Source organism: Kryptolebias marmoratus, linkage group LG11 (assembly GCF_001649575.2).
Source record: "Kryptolebias marmoratus isolate JLee-2015 linkage group LG11, ASM164957v2, whole genome shotgun sequence".
Classification (NCBI taxonomy): Eukaryota; Metazoa; Chordata; class Actinopteri; order Cyprinodontiformes; family Rivulidae; genus Kryptolebias; species Kryptolebias marmoratus.
This window is the reverse complement of record NC_051440.1, coordinates 10,720,745-10,732,369: the sequence shown is the minus strand read 5'-3', so window position 1 is coordinate 10,732,369 and position 11,625 is coordinate 10,720,745. Positions and strand designations below refer to the sequence as shown.

The window sequence follows — 11,625 nt, the reverse complement described above, 5'->3', positions numbered from 1 at the left end:
CTTTTATCCTCCTGTTCACTACAATCATGTTCCCAAAATATCCACACTGGCTGTACATAAAACACACACACACACTAATGTTCTACTCATCAGAAACCTATTGTCCAACTTAAAGGTAGTATCTCGTAGGGCCTCGACTATTGGGCTCTAGTTGGAGACACGAAATTGTGAAAAAAGACACAAAGTTTTACTTGGAATCACACCAAACGGCACATTTGCACAACCCCCTCAACAAACTTTGATCTAAAATTTGCCAGGAGTTGCATACATATTGACAAAAATACAGCTCCAGATGCTCACAATGACTCTTTTGAGAGATAATTTGTCTTGCAAGTTCTTTTAACATGTTCAAAAAACGCAAGAGCAGAGCCCCACAGCTCACATAAAGAAAACTGAGAACCCCTGCAAACATTCTGAGACATTTTTGGAAACTCTTTTGAGATTGCCGTTTGCAATTTGTCACCAATAGTTGCAGCCCAGTGAGATTCTACCTTCAGCTCCTTTCGCAAAACATTTTAAATCAGGCTGTCGGTGTGATTTCTGAAAGGATTGAGGCAGAATGGAAGGCTTGAAGTCAGCCTGCTGCTTTCACGTCACTAAGCCACCAAACAAGGTAGCAACAAGGCCGTAACAGTCTATGTCTGAAACAATAAGACAGTGATGTAGTGATAACAGATGAAAAGATTAGAACGAGAGGTGTCAGACACATATTTTATTTGTAGCGCTCAAAGTGCTCCACGTCAGTCCTTACACTCAGTTCCACGGTGGCTTCATTAATGAAAACTCACTTCTTCATTGATAATTTATGAACGACCAGAAGCAGCTTCAGGAGGGACTAGTCTTTTCAGCCATAATTTGGAAAGATTTTGTAAAGGAGTATTTTTATTTTTTGTATGTGCATCCAAATTAACAGATTGCCATTTATTAATGAGGTCTGTATTAATTTTACAGGAAATTTTACAAATTTGAATCTGCGACCTTCTTGCTGTTAGGCGACAGCACTAATCACTGCTCCGCCGTTCTGCCATAATATGATACTAAACAGAATAATTAGGTTTTTATTAGGTAATTATTTGTTTTTCCTCATTTAAATGCTGTTGGGTCATAGGTTGTGAAGGTTTGACCAAACTTTGGGTCAGAATTTCTGAACTCACTGGACCTTTGTTCCAATATGTGAAAAAAATATAAAAAATGGTGAAACCAAACAATGTTAATTAACTGTGTAAATAACATTAATTGACTCTAGAGAATGAGTTTACTCACATTTGACAACTTCAGTCTTTAAACTGCTCGTTATTCTTTTTGCACCTGAAATTTATCAACTTGGCTTGGTCACTGCTGCCTGCTGTCCTTCATTTAACAAGCTTTTTTTTATTTTGTTGTGTCAAGAACAAGGGGATATTACCAGTTGCTATTTCTGTAAAAATACAAAAAATACACAATTATTTCAAATTAGCAGGAATCGATTATACAATACCTGTATTATAATGTTAATGTGATGTTATCAATGTTGTTGCTGTTCATTATAAAGATTAAAGTAAAGGTCCTTTCAGATCAAAAACAAGATGGCTCCTGCACTTTGAATTGCATTTGATTTATTGACTTATTTTTATTTTTGTATGCCAATGGTTTCTCACTGAACTGAGCTAGAGGCATCAGCGTACACAAGATAAGAAAAGCTATTATTATAATTGTTCATTATTGTCAGAAAACTAAAAAAAAAAGCTTTCCCTACCAGTTATAATTGGCTCCTGTTTTAAATGAGAGTGTTTTATTTTAATGTAATGTCATCTCCAGCTGTGGTCAGTGACAGAAGTTGTGTGCCGTAGTACGGGCTGATAAAATGATCCCTTTGAAGAGGCGGTCAACACCGTCTTTGCTGCAGGTTTTGGTGTTCGTCAGGATGTTGTGACTCAGCCCTCGTTGACACCAGCTGACTTCGCTGGTGAAGAAGTGGGAGGTAAGAATAACTGTGACACACGCAGGAGGCGTTCTCAGGATACTCTGTCAGGTCACAGCGGGTGTCCCCAAGTTAATCTCCCTCCGTGTCAGGTGATACTTTAAATATTTTGCTGTTTGTTTCGTTTTTTTCCTTTACTATTTTTAGCCATTTTGCAGTAAACAGACCAAAAATAAACTACTTAACATGTACTTTTACTAATCTAAACAGGGATTATCCAGTCATCTGAACTGAGTCAGACTTTCAGAAGGCTTCCTCGTGAAAAAGAACTGGCTTCAGGACAGAGTATTCACCTTTCTACTTTTACTAATGACACATCCTGAGCAGTGACAGTAAGACCTGAAGCACTTGCAAGAATATTCTTCAGTGACACTGAAGTACATCTTAACAAAGGAAAATCCACCGTGGCTCTGAGACGTAATGTATAACAGCTATAGAAAACATCCCACAACAAAATTTCTGAAAAGCAAAAACAAACATAAAATTAAAAAAAAAACAAGAAAAACACCAAAATCCATACTTTTACTTATGAAGTCCTGCATTTTGAGGATTTATTTTCAAAATGTAATAAACTGCTTTTATCTAGTGTTGTGTTGTCGAGACTTTATCTCTTGTGGTTCTTTAAAAAGTATGGCACACTCCAGCTCCAGCTCCAGCTCATCTCAGGAAGAGTTTACAAATAAAATGAGGCACTGTGGGTTTCTTATACTCATTGTCGACTCATCATTTCCCCCCATTGGGGTAGAAAAAAAAACATTGACAGAGTTTCTCTGATCATAAGCATCACCACGGTTCAGATCATCTAAAATCAGTGAAATAAGCAGCCACAAATATAAACATTTACAAAGTACTAAAGTACTCATGTTTCCAAAAGTAACTATTGTATTTGAGAAAATCAAACTGATCATAAATAACTTAATGTAAAATATCTAAACATAACAAATTAAATCAACAACTGTATTTAGTCCATGTGGTGAGAGCATTTTGATTTGGATTGTTCTCTATAGATGTATATAAATGTGGTCTTCCTGTAGTGTTTTTTTTTCACCAGTTTCTAGACAGATTAAACTTTAAATGTCCTCGAGCTCGGTTAAAGGTCTTCTGAAAGGTTTTTTTTTATCCAAATGGGAGGAAGTGATTAGTTTCATCAGGGCGTGGCCTTAATAAGATATCCAATCAAGATACTAATCTCGAGGAAAGCCGAGGACTGAAAGGTTGATTATTAAAGCGCTTGATTTACATATTGAGCTGAAGTGTGCTATACTTCTTTTTCATTTGACTCCCTCTGTGATCAGCTCCCCAGAAGGGTTTCTTGGTGTGTTGTACTTTCTTTCCACTTATATCATACAGTTCTACCAACAGAAGTAGGGCTGGCATAAATAAAATAAGTTTTAAACCTCGTTTATTCATCATCTCTTCACATATACAAAAAACATGGAGGCGTCTCCTCGGGTGCGTCCGGTGTACCAAGGTTGCACCTGTTAATGCTTGAATTAAATTATTAGAAAACTTAAGTTAATTAAAAATCTAGCTTTGCAATTTTTAATACAAGAAATGTTATTTATTTATGGAAAACCAAAGCAACATGTTTTGTCTCTAAAAGTGATAACAGTGCAGAGTTTTTGTGGGACTTTTAATAAGATTAGAATCACTCTTTTCTTTTTAAGTAACAAATTTTGTGTGAGTGACTAAACTGGAGCAAGAAGCACGTCACGGAGCTACATGTGTTGACCTGGACAGTTGACATTTTATCTCTGTCGACTGCCCACGGCTGCTTTCACAGTCTGCTTTTCACCTTTTTTAATTAGCTTTTTCCCTGTTAGCCTGTCAGTTGAATACATTAAATATTTAAGAAGGGATTTGGGGGGAATTTGCTGCACAGATAGAGCTAAAGCCAAAGGCAATTTGATTAGGCCATTTAGACACATTTTAATCCTTCAGCTGTAACTCTGACACAGAATGAGTCCTGATTCGGGATCCTAAGGGAGCATTTCCAGACTTGGGGAAACTAATTTGCTTCAGCGTAGCAGAAGGTTACCAAGTGAAGCTTATTTTTTATGCAAGGCTTCACAACCAAGATACTTCCAGTTCATTATCTGCACCTAATCTTGGTAAACCATGAGCTGTGGCAGTGCAGTAATGAGCGCTGTTTTAGGGGCCTCATCAGCGACGTTGACACACCAGTTCCTGCCGACTGCCAAGAAATGGTGCCCGTGAGATCATGTCACAAATCCGAAGGGAAGGTTATTAATATCCATACAACCCCTGTAACACAACACCAGCAACGAGATGGTCCTCACTCAGGCCGAATGTTTTCATGAATGGGGTCTCCCAGAGACCCTAAGTCTTGTGATCGCCGGTGAGGCGAGCACCCAGGAAAAGAAAGCTCTCAGACGCCACGCTTGGGTTGGGTATATTTATTTCCTCAAGTCATTTGCAGTGCAAAATAGACCTCCGGGTAACAAAATAGTCACAAATATATTGAAAACAACGATGCGATCGACAGGTAAAGCAACTAGCGCAACATAGAGGCTTCCGAAACTATACTCATAAAACAAACTCAGGAGTAAAGACAAGATGTCTTTAGTTGCACAATATTCATTAGGACTTCACGTTTCTATCGCGACTTGATCGAGTAGTGACATCTGCAGTCCTCTGGCACGGCCTCAACGTTTTTGATGAAACGCTTGTTAAAGTTCTGTTGGATGCTAAATGTCTGGGGAGGAGTTTTCGGTGCATTTCTGAAACTCAACAAAGTGGAAAAAGGAGTTGGTTTTGTGCTTTCCAGCAAAGAGTTAAAATGCATGCAATGGTTTGAATGAGGGGAAGGAGGGATGTACAGAAAATGCTTCCAAATGCTCCTAACACCACTGAATAAAATATACGTATCTTAGAATTTGGCTATCAAAGACACAACGCTCTCTCAAAATAGAAGAAACTTTCTACAAAGCTAGTACAAATGGATTTCAGAACATTATCTCTCCCATAGATACTATATGTCACGTCTATTTACACGGATTACAAAGTAGCACAGAACCAAGATAAATATTGTATTTCTACGTGTTTTCTCGCATGCTTGTCTTAGCTCCAAAAGATTGTCACAAAAAAGAACATTTCACAAATGTAAACAAACTTTTTTCAGTACATAAAATGCTTACAAATATGTTTTCTGACGCTTTCCTATTTACATATTTTACTTACCCTCGCATAAACCGACCATGTTCATAAATTCTGGTTCAATTAATTTATCTGTGAATGGAAATATGTATCAGTCAAGCTGTTTTTTGGGTTGTTTTTTTTTAAACTAATATTCGAGCTGTACCGTTAGAAAGCTGAAGAACCTTTTCCTACATTCATCTTGGGAAGAAAAAAAAACAGAAAACACAAAGCAAATAAAAAACAAGCCAATTAATTCCCAACAAAGAAAACAAATCTTGTTGACATGAAGCTGAAATGTAAGAGAAGATGACAACAGAGCTCGTTTAGACCAGGACTTCCTCCCAGAGTTGTTAAAAATCACTTTTACAAAAAGACTGAAGATACAATGAGAAGGCAAGTTGTTACAAAGACTTTCCTGCAGGTTAGTTAACTAAGAGAAGAGCTGACTTCTTACATCAGAGCTTACAGTACAGCATATTAATAATAATTAACAATCAAATGAATATAAATCAAAGTAAAACCTACAGAGTGACTTTTGTTTGTGATTTTATTAATTTGATGGAAGTATCTGGAGTTTTATGGGTTTATTTTCTGCAAACTGAATGTCCAGCCTGAACGTCTGTCATTAATACCAAGCAAAAGTTCAACAAATATGATAAATAAATAATGGTTACATTAAATTAAATCCCTTTAGTGAGTATTAACAAGTAAGACCTTCATTTTGTCACATTGTTAGACGAGAAAAAGATTGTACTCGTTGACCCAGAAGACAAAATGACACATCACTAGCGTACATTTATTAGATGTAATAACTCCATATGTGGGCTGCAGGTCAGCTCATCATCATCGAAGCTTCCTGTCTGCATCGTTCTCAGTCTGCGTGCGCCTCTGGTGCCGCCTCGTCGGACTCAAAAACTTCCCGTTCGCAGGCTTCTCTACCACGCTGTCATGGGTCGTATCGTGTTTAAATAATTCCAGTTTAGTCTATGGATGTGGCGGGGCAGGACGGAGGCTGGCCCGAGGCAGACGCCCGTCCGCACGCAGCTGTTTCCCACTCAGTCAACATCGGACGAAGGCTCTCAGGAAGCTCGCCATGGCTAGGATCAGGGCTGTGGCTGCAGTAAGAGTCACAATGGAGTTCCAACCTACCTCACTCCCCTGAGGGAACACATGAAAAGAGCAGCATTAGGAGTCTGAAGTGGCTTTCCGTCTTCCACAGATGAATCATTCAAGGTCTTTTAAGACAAAGGGCCGCATTTTAAGTAATCTGAAGCTCACAGATCTTCACAGTGTTACCTGCCTGCTTGTTTGAACCAAAATCCTATTAAATACAAGCCTTACATGCAGGTATTTCTTGATACCCAGCATTTAAATGCTGCCTTTCTCCTCACTGATTGTGGTAAAGACCTTATTACTTCCCCAATACCACCACAATCAAGAGTTATTGCATTTCTGTTTGTGTGCAGGCTGCACAAACATGATAAAATATGTTGATCTGTGAGCTTAAGATGCACATAAACCTCTGAGAGTCAAATATATTTGATGTTACAAACATCCATGTAATACTTATTTTAGCAAAGAAAATAATGAATAAGGTAGTGGAAATCCAAAGTTGTCAAAGTGAACTTGAAATCTCACACTGTTGGTGTTCAAAGTAATGAACATTTCAGAGTTTAAAGGGGTTTAATAAGAGTTTAGTGATGTGTGTCATAATTTGAATGGTTTTCGTTCCAGGAGTGGTTGGTTGGCATCTTTCGAAACAATGTAAACACATTAAATTAATGTGTTTGTGGTTTTAAATAAAGACGGTGCAGATGGATCCTAAAGAGGCAGTAATTAAGCTTGTCATACCAAACCAGGAAAAGCAAACCTGAAGCAAATTAAATTACCTACGAGAAAATGATGTTTTAAAAACTCTAAAATTAAATTACACAACTGCACATTTTCACATTGCTCATATTATAGGCTTCAGGACAAATACATGCAAATAATTACTGAATCTATCAAGAAAACAGTGAAGTATATTTCCTAAAAAATTGTTATTTGTCAAACTGCCCACCCGTCCCACCATGATGACCTTTAACGTACACTAGGTGTTCACAAAAAAACACAAAATCACATTAGAATATTGTCTTCATTTCCTGAAAATTTTCTTTTTGGTTGAACTTTAAATGGTCCCAAATCATCAAAATGAGCCCTCAAAGCTTTCCTGTAAATATAGGAAAAAAGGATTATCAACATACGTATTTATCTCTGGAGATATTTAATTATGTTTTATAATATTATCTTTTTTTTTCCCAGAAGAAAATATTTCTTTCTCTTGTTCAGTGAACATTTGTGATCTGCTGAGTAGAAATTAAATAATTTCATTCAGCCTCATAATTAGAAACATGTTTCTTTTTTTATTATTATTATTATTGTTGTGTGTTCGTCAGGAAGAGTTTAACTGTTTCTGCTCGAACTCAGAGGTTTTTATTTTTGAAACAGAAATTAAATATTAATTTGCCGCCACGCATCTCTGGTGCCTGACTAAACCGCTTGCTGCTCGTAAAAAATTTGTTCGTGGAGACACAGAGTGTATTAGTGTACTAATTAACTCCCAGAAACACTGTTTTTATCTCACCCCAGAACCTGAGCTAATATAAAATCAAAACTGCAGCTCTGCATCGCTCCATAAATGTTTTTTTTGTGTAGTTTCGGATGAACTAATGATTCGTTATGTGTACATCATGCATCAGACAGTGATAGGTTCCTCCCATACCTTGCTCTCTGGGACGCCAGCTCCGACAACCAGCACCAGACCACAGCCACAATTATAATCATTCCTATGAAGGGGATGGAGAGAACAGGGTGCTCAGACGGATGGATGAATCTCTGAGGAGGGAACAAAAAACAAACACAAACACCATGGGGATGAGGGGGATGAATGAATGAATGAATAAACTGAAGAGGCAAAAACAACAAATGCAAATATAAGGAGCTTTAACGACAGGCAGCAGAAAAAAATGTAAAAATCAATAAATTAAAAGCGGGAGGTGATCTATGGCTGTGGTTCGCGGGGGGAAGGGAGGTGATGAAGTGGTTTATATTTCCCATTTAACAGCAATGAATAACTTATTGATGACACAAACATCAAATCAATGTGAGTATGTGTGCACAGGATTGTGTGGCATTTGTTGTCGACGTGTGACAGTAGGAAAAAAAAAGGGGCATACGGCGTGAATGTAGCATATGAAGGCGGTTAATTCTCTCTATCCTCATTATCCTGGTCATTTGTTTTTATGACAACATTTGTCGCCCAACAGGCTGAGAGGTCATGGACATTCAGAGAACAAGGACAGCGTCAGAGACAGGCACGGGGTGGACAGTTTGACATGACGCAGACACATCTGGCTGTTGTAGACAAAACCCAGACTTTTCCTTTCTGCTTCTTTTGTTTGCTTCTGGACTGAATTGTTTGTTTTTGCCAACCTTTGTCCGAAATGGAAGCACATTTTTGGGATTGATAATTGAATTATTCCATCTGCATCGTGGAAGATGCACATGAAAGCACCGATTATTACGGCTTCCGTGCATTGCAAGCTAAGTTTTTAGAAAGCAACACACAGAAAACAATAGGAACAGCTATTTTGATGTCAGGATAATTAAATAAATCATGCAGCAACTCAAAGCTGATCCAGCTAGCTAACCTTTTAAGTAGTTTTTACTCTAAATATAATATATAAACTTACAAAATGAATAACTTTATTCTGCATAATTTCTCTAAAGTTTGCATTTAATAACCCTGTATCCGTTATTTCTCTCACAGCTGAATGTTTTCCTGCAGATTTGTGGTTTTGTCCACCAACAGTATTTAGGCACCACTGTCACAGAGAAAGTCAGGACACAGACACTGTTGGGGGAACACGTTCCCCAGCCCAAACCACACAATAAATACAGATATGAGCTGACAGGCCAGGTCAGCTCATATCAGCACATGTACCACTACAATATGGGACACACAGAAAAAAGTGGGCAACATACACAGAATCCAACAAGGTGTAATGTGAGGTTCGGTATGTGTTAGTCGATAGTGTGACTGCAAAGAAAGAGCTTTTTTTTTAATCATGACTAATTACGATTGCAAAAATATGTTAAAGGGATTGTTCAGATCTTTTCAAATGGAGCTCTGTGGAAAGATTATTACCAACAACTGTCTTACCTGTTGTAGATAGGGCTTTGTATAACATCAGTTTGTAGAAAAAGAGTTTAATTCTGACTGTCATCAGGTAATCTGTTCAAAACAACTCCAAAATCAAAAATTTCATAGTGGTTCGTGCAAATGCTACAGTAATTTATAAACCTTTACATTTATAAACTGGCAGAAATATTATAATATTCCTGCAGGAACTACCCAGGGCTGCAGCAGAAGTGCTATAGCTAGCTGATGTTGCCACTTTTTGTGCTTGCAAATACTCAATAATAAATAATTTCTCCAAACAGATGTCATACAGCGAGCTATCTCCAGCAGGTAAGATATTAACTGTTAATAACATCGCCCCAAAAACTCAAAATCAAATGATCTCAACTATCTCTTTAAGTATGCATGTCACAAAATAATACACATAAGTACTACTAGACTTTAAGCTTCCTAAGATGTTCCTATAATTTGTTATTTAAAGTTGCATTCTTTGTCTAAACCTAACATCATCACAACGTTGGTCCCATCAAGGCTGTGGTTTCTCACCTGCGCCCCCCCTGACAGCTTCTCCAGCTCTGCCTTGCAGCGCTGCAGCTCCTCCTCCAGCTCTGCCCTCTCCTTCTGACTGCTGTCGTACAGCATCTGCAGCTCCTGCAGCTCCATCTTCAAACCTTCACACTGGACGACACAAACCTCAAACACTCAGCCTAATTGTCTGGATTAAAAAGAATTATTTTGGGTCCCAGTCTATACAAGCTGTATAGACTGAGCTGTATTAGCCCCCTACCTCTCTCTGAACCTTGGAGGCCTTCTCTTCGGCCTGCTTCAGCTGGTCTCTCAGAGACAGGATCTCGCCGATGCCTCCGCTCCAGCTCGTAGGCGTCACCGGCTTCCTGTCGAACGAGATGTTCTTCTGGATGGAGGCGTCCACCAGGTGACGGTTCTCAAACTGAGCCATGGTCATGTAACTCTCCGTCATCTCCTCGTCTGAGGCCGCCTTCGTCTCCCCGGCCTCCGTGCCCTCCACCGTGTCTTCCTCTTTCAGTGACAGGTAGACGCTGGAGCTGCGGGGGGTGGAGGTGAAAGCTTAAAAAGGACTCAAAATGCTTTCAAGAGCTTCCATGTTTTTATCATTTCATTGTTTTTAATTGATGAAAAATGCATCTAAATCCCCAACAGGTGAAAATCTGTGTTTGTATGTTAGCAAAATATCTCATGAATGATTTTCATGAAACTCTTGCCTATTCAAGATGGCTGCCACAGCTGATTGACCTTAGCCAACACAAAAGTGGCTGTAAGATTTGGTGTGGAAGTAGCTGCTGTGTCATTCACAACATATCATTTGACCGCAGTATCTGGGAATTGCGCCTAACGTTAATTTCGAGGTTTGCCCAAAACGGCTCTGACTCCATATTTTCTCAACATAAAGATGATTTAAAACCCTGGCATGAAAGGCGGCGGGCGATATGGATTTTTCCCAGGAATGCCTTTAAGGCCTTTAAAACAACTCTAAATCATTTCAGCCCAAAAGATGTCAGCGCCCGTAAAGAGCCGGCTGTATGAGGTTACATGTTTACTGCGGTAATTAAACAGGTGGCAGGTATTTTTTACTTGACATGCAGCTGTGATGGGGAGGGGGCAGTACACCAGGGGGCATCCATNACCCACCCACCACCACCACCACCACCACCGCCAACCGCCTCCTCCACGGCCGATCAAATGAACACAGCTGACGAGTGAGCAGCCATTGACCTCTCACCATGTCCTCTGTCTCTGCAGCAGCTGCAGCCTCTCAGAGAGACGTCTGTTGTCCTCCTTCAGGGTCTGACACTCCTCCCTCAGCATGCGGCACTCCTCCTTCAGCAGGTCCACGTCACCTGACAGAACACAGATGAAGATATCTAAAGGCTCACATTTCTTTATTTACAAATTTAGTATTTCACATATGTCTGCTGCTACATTAAACGTGCCGTTTTTGCCCCCTAAGAAAACACATTTCTGTTCTCATATTCAGCATCGCTGCAGGATTGTTTTGTCAGCTTCTGTCTAAAATATATTCCGCTTTACCTCTCGTCTCTTTAAACCATCCTCCCAAAAGACCCAATTTGCTCTGAGTTGTCACAAAATGCGGCGTAGAGCAAGACAGCTGCTCGCTTGCTGTTTTAAAACGCGAAAAATTAGCTACGAGGCAGATTTTATGCAAATATGTCAAAAAGAAAGCCCAGAAAACAAATGATGCTTTTGAGACTATTGAAGCACTGCTTCCTTTTGGGAAATAATATATCACTTTGTTTGTTTGTATTTTTTTTTTTTTTTTTTTTTTTTT

General features: G+C 39.0%; 1 protein-coding gene across 5 annotated transcripts in view; it reads right to left on the bottom strand.

Annotated features, from left to right (window-relative positions):
• Positions 1 to 4,362: 4,362 nt before the first annotated feature.
• Positions 4,363 to 11,625, bottom strand: part of LOC108230130 (coiled-coil domain-containing protein 136) — a 33,191-nt gene continuing 25,928 nt past the window's right edge. For 3 of the 5 annotated variants that reach the window (XM_017406076.3, XM_017406073.3, XM_017406074.3), the window contains 5 exons: positions 11,059 to 11,176; positions 10,087 to 10,363; positions 9,846 to 9,977; positions 7,881 to 7,993; positions 4,363 to 6,277 (listed from right to left, as the gene is read on the bottom strand). In XM_017406076.3, the coding sequence (XP_017261565.1) occupies positions 6,265 to 6,277; positions 7,881 to 7,993; positions 9,846 to 9,977; positions 10,087 to 10,363; positions 11,059 to 11,176 (653 nt within the window). In that variant the 3' untranslated portion in view covers positions 4,363 to 6,264. The remainder of the gene's footprint in view (positions 6,278 to 7,880; positions 7,994 to 9,845; positions 9,978 to 10,086; positions 10,364 to 11,058; positions 11,177 to 11,625) is intronic. The other 2 variants (XR_003038735.2, XM_017406075.2) reach the window with 2 other exon arrangements.